The 9,499-nt window shown below is 46.4% G+C and overlaps 1 protein-coding gene across 1 annotated transcript in view; it reads left to right on the top strand.

The window, feature by feature from the left end:
- Positions 1-278: 278 nt before the first annotated feature.
- NCF2 (neutrophil cytosolic factor 2) overlaps positions 279-9,499 on the top strand; it is a 29,444-nt gene continuing 20,223 nt past the window's right edge. Inside the window, exons 1-4 of the mRNA XM_015419653.1 lie at positions 279-624; positions 4,064-4,146; positions 7,397-7,505; positions 8,197-8,331. Coding sequence (XP_015275139.1) covers positions 451-624; positions 4,064-4,146; positions 7,397-7,505; positions 8,197-8,331 — 501 coding nt within the window. The 5' untranslated portion in view covers positions 279-450. The remainder of the gene's footprint in view (positions 625-4,063; positions 4,147-7,396; positions 7,506-8,196; positions 8,332-9,499) is intronic.

Below are 9,499 nucleotides of genomic sequence, written 5' to 3'. Positions count from 1 at the left end.
ACTGCCAAATTCACACTACGAACACAAATCTTGAGTCATGAGGAGAAAGGGAAATTCGGCTGAGGCAGTCCTACCAGTATAGTTTATATTTTTAAAAAGATCTTTAGAAAGTGAAATTCAGGAAAAGGGGAGGCTAAACTGCAGCCTGGAGGAGGAGGAGTCAGAATCGGACAGCAAAGACAGGCCTGACAAGAAGTTTACAGAGGGTGCTCTCTTTGAAAAAACCGATTCACCTCAGCCAGCCTGCGTTGCACTACTTCCTTTGTCACAGAGGTCTGTTTCGGTTATTAGCGAAGTGGGGACACTTCCTGGTATTTGCAACATTCAAAAGCTGTCAGGGGATTTGCAGAACTGCAACCACGCAGGGCCCATCGGCTGAATGCTCAAGGGGAAGACGCTCTGAGACCAGAGCAGTATTGGCAAGGAAATCTGGTTTGTCCCTGAATTACGATGTCTCTCGCTGAAACAATCCGTCTCTGGAATGAGGGAGTGTCTGCAGCCGATGGCAAAGACTGGGCAGCCGCTTTGGAGGCTTTCTCTTCCATCCAGAATCCTTCTTCCAAAATCTGCTTTAACATCGGCTGCATCCACCTGATCATGGGGAATTTGCCGGAGGCACAGCAGGTGAGTGCGTGAATGCTAACATTCTTGGCTGATCTTGGCTGGACAGGTAGGTTGCTGGGGCTGGAGCCGGGGAGCTCTCGATGCAACATTTTTAGGTTCACGGTGAACTGGGGTCGATTTAAATGGAAGGCGATCAGCCCTAGCTATGCTGAAAACAACGTGGGTAGCATTTTTACGCTTTAAATAAAATGATGTGGTGTACTGAACTGGTAGAATTTTGGGCTGCACCGCTACAGCAAGGGTATACAGTGGCTCTTTGACATGCCATTTCTGGCTCTTCTGAGCACTGTACCCCAGTGTGGCAGACAAGGCCCTTGTGCCTGGCAGGTGTATTCCATCTCGAAGCAGCTACCACCAGAAGAACAGGTAATGTATGAGCCTCCCTGAGGTGCAGACGTCATGCCAGAGATAGGAACTCACAGGTATACAAGGTATAGGTAGGAACTCTTAGTCTGGGGCAAGCGATGTTCTGTATTCTTGGTGCTTGGGGGGGGGAAACGTGGGAGGGCTTCTAGTGTCCTGGCCCCACTGCTGGACCTCCTGATGGCACCTGGTATTTTTGGCCGCTGTGTGACAGAGTGTTGGACTGGATGGGCCAGTGGCCTGATCCAACATTGGCTGATCTTATGCTCTTATTAAATGTGGCTCTTTTGGGTGATGGCAATTGCAAATGTGGCTGTCAGTGAGCCACAGAGCCTGTACTACTGCACCGCAGCCTCTAAATGGGGTATCCTGTTTCTGAATGTTCCCGACGTTTTAAAGAAAACACCCTCCCTGCATGTGGTAGAACAGCAAATCAGGATGAAACAATTAGCGTAGCCCTTTCCCTGATGCACTAGTTGACTCCACGCAGTGAACATATCGTCAGGCCTACCTGCAGTATGAAGTGATGCAGATTAGAGTTCTCCTACTCCAGTCTACCCATCTTGAAACGTTAGACTGAGTGGAAGAATTCTGCATCCTACCCCTCTGAACTGGTGTAGAATAGCTGTCAGCACACAAGCACCTGATACACAAACACATAAATGGACCCTGTCTTTGGCCACTACAGTTGCCCTGAATTAGCCAAGCACAAAGGGCTAAGTGCAGTGTTTGCTTATCATTCAGTAGAAGCTGATCTATGAGATGAAAGGCAGTACAAGACCCCCACAAGCCCAAATGGCGAAAGTGAGTTGGTGTAGGGGCTGAAGAGTAGGACCCATCATAAGCGAGGACACAGTGTGAATTCATGGCATTAAGTAAGATGCCACAGACTCAAACTGAGCAGAGAGGGTGACCCAGACTTGTTAGCCAAAGCAATTGTGTGGGGTTGCCAACTGAAGGATTGTTTGGGTTAGCAGAGTGCTCAAGGCACATAATGCAGCAGACTCTATTCAGTTTGTGTGTGCTGACAAGAAACAAAGTTACACACGGAGCCTCTTTATCTTTGCAAATTAATATGAGTCCTTTCTTTTAAAGAACTCTGTTCTAGACAGGATAGAGTAGAGACAGTGTTCCAATCTAGTCTAACTAATTAGGATGGATAGGGATGCAGGAAGTGTGTCCAGCCCTCATGGTGCCAAGATGGAGAAGGGTAGCACAGTAGGGCTGTCAAATGTGGGTGGGGGGCGGGGAATCCCCCGCTTTGAAGCCCCGATTTCCGACGTGGCTGAATTGGGGCCCGGGGGAACCCCGCCCCCAGCGTGCGTGTCACTAGCAAGTGTCACTAGCTATGGTTTTTCCTTGTATGGCCGTGGCCCCGCCCCCAGCATGCCCACGTCACTTCCGGGTGATGTGCACGCAGCGCCTCCCCCCAATGCCGGCCGGGAGCCCCCCGCTCCCGGCGAAGACGGATTTGGCAACCCTATAGCACAGTGTGGAGAGAAGGTGTCAGGCCCAAAGGAGGGAAGATTTCCTGAGAGTAGCAATCTACACATCAGAGCAGTAGAAAGGAAATGATGATCAGGGACCTGGCCTATCTCTCTCTCTGACTTTCTCATAGTCTGAAGTCTGAGGCTAAGAGACAACACAAAGTTCTTCACTTCCAACACCAACTTTGTCAAATATACTACTCTCTGAATGGAATTGGGGGGGGGGGTTACATCCAGAACAGGCAGAGCCAAGGCACTGTCTGGAGGGTCCTGGGCAGAGTCTGGGCCCAATCTAGCCAATTCGTACCTTTAGCGGTGAGATCAGGGCAAACTCCAGCAGACTGTGGGCAAAGCATGGCATAATCTGGTGTTAACTGACTTTGTAGACCCCATTCAGGTGGGGTAGCCGTGTCGGTCTGAAGCAGCAGAACAAAGTTTGAGTCCAGTGGGGCACCTTTAAGGCCGACAAAGTTTTATTCCGGGTAGAAGCTTTCGTGTGCATGTCCTTTTTAGACCCCAGTGAAGGTTACCAGACAAAACATGGTTTCAGACTTGTGAAGCTGCCTTACTGAGTCAGAGACTTGGACCGATTTCCCACAGCCGCTGCTCTGCGCTCGCTCCTCTCTTTGCCCCGATGGTACGTGTCAATTTCCCACTGGAAGCCACGCGGCTGCATTTTGACCCGCGGCTTCGCCCTATTTTTGCCCTCGGTTTCGTGATCCTCAAAAAAAAAGGATCACAAAACCGCGGGGGGAATTGGGCGAAGCCGCAGGTCAAAATGTGGCTGTGTGGCTTCCAGTGGCAAATTGACATGTACCATCGGGGCAAAGAGAGGACCGAGCGCAGAGCAGCGGCTGTGGGAAATCGGTCTTGGTCTATTGATGTCAGTATTACTTACTCTGACTGGCAGCAGCTCTCTGGCTAAAGGTCTTTCACATCACCTACTAGCTGATCCTTTTAACTAGAGATGGTGGGGATTGAATTCAGGACCTTCGGCATCAAAGCAGATGTTCCACCCAGAGCCAACGTCTCCATTAGGCACAGTAGGCTCAGTGCCTGGGGCACACATACTTTTTAAAAGGTAAAAGTTTCCTTTGCTCGAAAACCAGTTGAATCTGACTCTAGGGGGCAGTGCTCATCTCTGTTTCCAAGCCGAAGAGCTAGCACTATCCGAAGACTTCTCCGTGGTCATGTGACAGGCATGACTGGATGCCGAGGCGCACGGAACGCTGTTACCTTCCCACTGGAGCGGTACCTATTAATCTACTTGCAATTTCTTGCTTTCGAACTGCTAGGTTGGCAGGAGCTGGGGCCAGAGACGGGAGCTCACTCCATCACACAGCACTAGGGTCTCGAACTGCTGAACTACCGACCTTCTGGTCTGCAGCTCAGCGTCTGAACTTCTGAGCCACTGCGGCCCACACATACTTTTAGGGGCCAACAAAATATTTTGATTTCCTTTAAAATCAGAAGGGGAAAAATAAATTGTAACGTTTATTGTAAAATGTTTTAATTTTTTCTCACATCAGGAAAAAAATAATGAAATTTTAGAGCCCACAAAAACCTACTATTGTTGCTGTTGCCTACAGGCCTTCACCAGGAGCACTAACTGTGACAGACACCTAGCTGTGGCCTACTTCCAGCGAGGGACTGTGACCTACAGGATGGAGGAGTGAGTTTGTAACACATGGATGGGGAGGGGAAAGTTTGCTCTTCGTAAAATCTTTATGCAGGTGGTGGCTGGTAGGGTTGGCAAATATGTTTTGGCCGGGAGCGGGGGGCAACAAAGAGTTTTCCCCTCAAATGGCGTGGCCCCGCCCCCAGCGTGCTACGTCACTTCCGGGTGACGCGCACGCGGGGGTGGGGTTTTCCCCGGGCCCCGATTCCGCGGGAGTGGAAAGCGGGGCTCAAAAGCGGGGAGGGGGGGGAAATCCGCCCCCCGGGGGCATTTGGCAGCCCTAGTGGCTGGAGATCTCTTGGGATTACAACTGGTCTCCAGGCAACACCTGGAGAAAATGGCTGCTTTGGAAGGGGGACTCTGTGGCGATATACCCCACTGAAGTCCCTCCCCTCCCCAAACCTCAGCCTTCTCAGGATCCATCCCCAAACTCTCCAGGTATTTCCCAACCTAGAGCTGCCTGAAGAAAAAAACAAGGCAAGAAGTTTTGAACCAGACGTAAGGAAGGGGTTGGAGTTAATCACATAGTATGAAATGACACAGGGTTGGATCCTATGACTCCCTCTCACTAAGCTGTATCATATGATTTCCTTTCACCAAGTCTTCATCCAACAGAGAAGGACTTCCTTCAGCAAAGACAGACTTTTCTTCATCAGAGGAAACTTTTCCTTAACAGAAAAAGTCATTCTCCATTGGAGGAAGTCTTTCTCTCTTGGAAGATGACTTAACAGAATGTGTCATAGGATCCAGCACATAAACTGGCAGCAGATTTACTCTTTTTCTATTCTTGAATAAATCAGTTTGGTGTAGTGGTTAAGTGCGCGGACTCTAATCTGGGAGAACCGGGTTTGATTCGCCACTCCTCCACTCGCAGCTGTTGGATGACCTTGGGCAAGCCATAGTTCTGTCAGAGCTGTTCTTGAAAGAGCAGTTCTTGAAAGAGCTCTCTCAGCTCCACCTACCTCACAGGGTATCTGTTGTGGGGAGGGGAAGGGAAAGGAGTTTGTAAGCCGCTCTGAGATGCTGAGTGAAGGGTGGCATATAAATCCAATCTCTTCCTCCTCCTATTATTATTGTTGCTGTTGTTATTGGTGTTAGAACAATGGAATCTGACATAACAAAGATGTTACTATAGCTTATGATGTTACTTGGGCCAGCCACTTTCTACTTAATCAACAAGAAGAGCTGTATGTACACAGTATTCATAACAAAGCTGTGTCAGAATAGCCCATATCCTGCACCTTTGGGAGCTGAATACTGTGACATATTTAATTTATTTATTTCAAATGTTTTTATGCCGCCTTTTCACCCCATCAAGGTCCACAAAGCAGCAAACCTACCTGACCACCACAGTCCTCTTTGGAGGCACTGCTTCAGGTACCCCCACCTTCTGAGATTAGGTGGGTGTCAACTCAGGAGAGGGTTCTCAGTCATGGCCCCAAATCTCTGGAACTTTCTCCCCAGGGAGATTTCTTTGTCCCCTTCTTAACCAATGTTTTGTGTTTGTTTAAACTGTTTTGTAAGTAACTGTTTAAAAACCCTGTTTTTAAACTCATTAAAACAACTTTTAAAAGAGTTATGTTTGGGACAGGGGCTGGTTTTAATTGTTTTATAATGTATTTTATCACATATATTTTAAATCGTTAGCTGCCTTGGCGGCTTTTGTAAGACAGTAAGATGGCATACAGTCCTTTTTCCACCTTTGGTGGACTTGCCCATTCATAACGCAGTTTTGGTCCAGAATTCTGGCAGAAATTAAACATATTACAGACTTTTCGGTTCCTTTTTTACCTACTGTTGTTTTACTGGATTTATGGGAAAATATTCGAATCCCTAAACACCAACAAGACTTAATATCTACACTGTTGACAGCAGCAAAAATGAACCTTGCATCTAAGTGGAAATCATCAAAGACCCCTACCCTACATGACTGGTATAACAAGTCATGGGAATATTTTGTTTTCGATAAAATAACCGTAGAATTAGATCATCCTGAGGTTGAGCGTCGCAAACTTAGTTTTGTTAAGAAATTGTCACCTTTTGTTCAAAAAATAATAGGCCACACGAATTTTTCTACAATTGATATATCACACCAACCTGATGCCTTTTTGCTAGTTACCAGTTAGCCTTAATAAGTGTGATCTCCAGTTTTCAGTTTAATGCACTGCGCTATTTGTATTTCATAATAGTTATTTCTCCCACATCTTTATGTATTCGGTACATGTTCTAGATGTTTGTATGTTTTTATGTATATATGATGTAACTCTCTGACAGTTTCTTAAATAAAGTTTTTTTTAAAAAAGATGGCATACAAATTTTGTAAATGAGTGAGAAATAAAATAAATAAGGACTAGATTCTGAAAGAGGGAAGGCTAAGGTTCTCAAGATAGTGAATTCTACACCCAGTATCAAATTCTATTTGTTTTCTGCATTTGCACAGAAGTGCAGAAAATGAACATCCATACCCATAGTATCCCTCTTGACTGATTTCTAAAGATTGCTAGCAATTCCTGATGGCTCCAAAAAGAGCTCTATCTTGATAAAGGATGATAAAAGGAAGAAATCAGTATTTTGAGGCCTAGCATCTGCATAACCATCGCAGAAAGTCTAGGAATGTCAAGTCTGAGAAAGACTTGAGAGGGACTTTGGAGAGGGGCTGTGGCTCAGTAGAAGTGCATGCAAGAAGGTGCCAGGTTCAATCCCTACTTTGCTTTGCATGCAGAAGGTCCCATGTTTAATCCCTGGCATCACCAGCTAAAAGGACCAGGCGGTATGTGATGTGAAAGACCTCTGCCTGAGGTCCTGGAAGCTGCTGCCAGTCTGAGTAGACAATACTATGATGGACCAAGGGTCTAATTCACTATAAGGCAGATTCATGTGTTCATGAGTAGGCTTGCCACCTGCTCTGTGGAGGTGGGAAATTCCCCACCCCAAGCAGCAGCAGCAGGAGAAAAAAAATACCTGGCAGGCTGACATTGTGATATCATTTCTAGGGAAAACCCAGAAGTGATGCCAGTCCTCTCTAGGAATCATAAAAAACTCTATGGCTTTACCATAGAGTTCCCAGTGACTCCTAGAGAGGCATGACATCATTTTCAGTTTCCCCCTGGCAGTTGTGTGTCATGCTGTCACCAACACACTTCCCTGATCTCCTGCTCTAGGCATGTTGAATCTAGAGCAAAAGTCTGCTAGGTCTCTATTCTGCCTGGCTCAAAAGCACTTATTAATGTCTCTTGCTTTCCAGTTATCAGTCAGCCATCAATGAGTTTAAAGGGGCTTTGTCTCAGCTACGTGGAAACAGCCTAATCGATTACAAGATCCTGGGACTCCGTTTTAAGCTGCTTGCTTGTGAAGTAAGTTCTGAGCTCGCTGAAAAAAGCTAGGAGCAGTTAACCAAAAGCAGAAGATGGTGAGAAATGAGGTTGTAACTCAATGCCACCCATCCCAAAGAGGTTGAAAAGTGGCCACAGGGTTGGTTTAGTGGATGATCTGTGTTCCAGACACATTTTTATCTTGCTATCCCTCTGAGGAGCTCAGGATGGTGTAGAAGATAGTTTACCCTTCTTCCATTTTATCTTCACTGATTTGATTCCCCATTCCTCCACATGCAGCCATCTGGGTGACCTTGGGTCAGTTCTAGGTCTCTCAGAGCTCTCTCAGCCGCACCTCCCTCAAAGGGTGCCTGTTGTAGGGAGAGGAAGGGAAGGAGATTGTAAGCCGCTCTGAGACTCCTTAGGGCAGAAAAAAGCGGGGCATAAAAACTAACTCTTCTTCTAAACCATGACACAACACGGGTTCCAACCATGTACTGTATCCTGCCATTCCTCCAATGAGCTCAAGTTCCCGTTTTGCCTTTACAACAAGCCTTGGAGGTAGGTTAAGCAAAGAGAAGGTCTAGCCTAAAATCATTCTGCAAATTTCATGGATACAAACCAAGATCTTCCCAGTCCAAAACCAGCCCTCTAATCACAACCTCATACTAGCATTCCATGTGCATAAAATGGTAATTTTGATTAACTGACTCTCCTGCTTTTGGTCTGGTAGGTGTTATACAATATAGCTCTTGCCCATGCTAAGCTGGAAGACTGGAAGAAAGCTGAAGAGCATTTAACAATGGCAATGAAAATGAAGACGGAGCCACGGCACAACAAAATAGACAGGGCCATGGAATCCATCCTGGTAAGAAAACATAGGAAAGGCTGGAAAATTAATCCAGGCTCGTACCTCTGGGGAATACGCAGGTGTTCTGTATTTTAGAGCAGTTGCGTTAAGGAATAGAAATAGAAAATAGAAAACAGAGAGTGAGTATAAATGGGCAGTTCTCTCAGTGGAGGGGGGTAAGCAGTGGGGGGTACCGCAGGGGTACTTGGTCCACTGCTTTTTAATTTGTTCATTAATGATTTGGAGTTGGGAGTAAGCAGTGAAGTGGCTAAATTTGCGGATGATACGAAGTTGTTCAGGGTGGTGAAAACCAGTGAGGCACTCCAAAGGGATCTGTCAAAGATGGGCAAGTGGGTGTCAACATGGCAAATGGGGTTCAATGTGGCCAAGAGCAAGGTGATGCACATTGGAGCCAAAAATCCTAAATATAAATACACGTTGATGGGGTCTGAACTGGCAGAGACTGATCAAGAGAGAGATCTTGGAGTTGTAGTAGATAACTCACTGAAAATGTCGAGACAGTGTGTGACTGCAATAAAGAAGGCCAATGCTATGCTGGGGATTATTAGGAAGGGTATTGTAAACAGATCAGCCAATATCATAATGCCCCTATATAAATCAATGGTGCGACCTCATCTGGAATACTGTGTGCAGTTCTGGTCACCACACCTTAAAAAGGATATTATAGCTTTGGAAAAAGTGCAGAAAAGGGCAACTCAAATGATAAAAGGGTTGGAACACTTTCCCTATGAGGAAAGGTTAAGGCGCTTAGGGATCTTTAACTTGGAGAAACGACGACTGAGGGGTGACATGACTGAGGTTTACAAGATTATGCATGGGAAAGAACAGGTAGAGAAAGAAGTACTTTTCTCCCTTTCTCACAATACAAGAACCCGTGGGCACTCCATGAAATTGCTGAGCGGTCGGGTTAGAACGGATAAAAGGAAGTACTTCTTCACCCAAAGAGTGATTAACACTTGGAATTCACTGCCACAGGAAGTGGTGGCGGCTACAAGCATGGACAGCTTCAAAAGGGAATTAGATAAGCATATGGAGCAGAGGTCCATCAGTGGCTATTAGCCACAAGGTATAGATAGGGACTCTGGGGCAAGTGATGCTCTGTCATCTTGGTGCTTGGGGGGGTCAACAGTGGGATGGCTTCTAATGTCCTGGCCCCACTGGTGGA

Source organism: Gekko japonicus, unplaced genomic scaffold (assembly GCF_001447785.1).
Source record: "Gekko japonicus isolate JY-2015 unplaced genomic scaffold, Gekko_japonicus_V1.1 scaffold1248, whole genome shotgun sequence".
In the NCBI taxonomy this organism is placed as follows: Eukaryota; Metazoa; Chordata; class Lepidosauria; order Squamata; family Gekkonidae; genus Gekko; species Gekko japonicus.
Note: the sequence above shows the minus strand (reverse complement) of the source record. Positions and strands in the feature narration are given on the sequence as shown.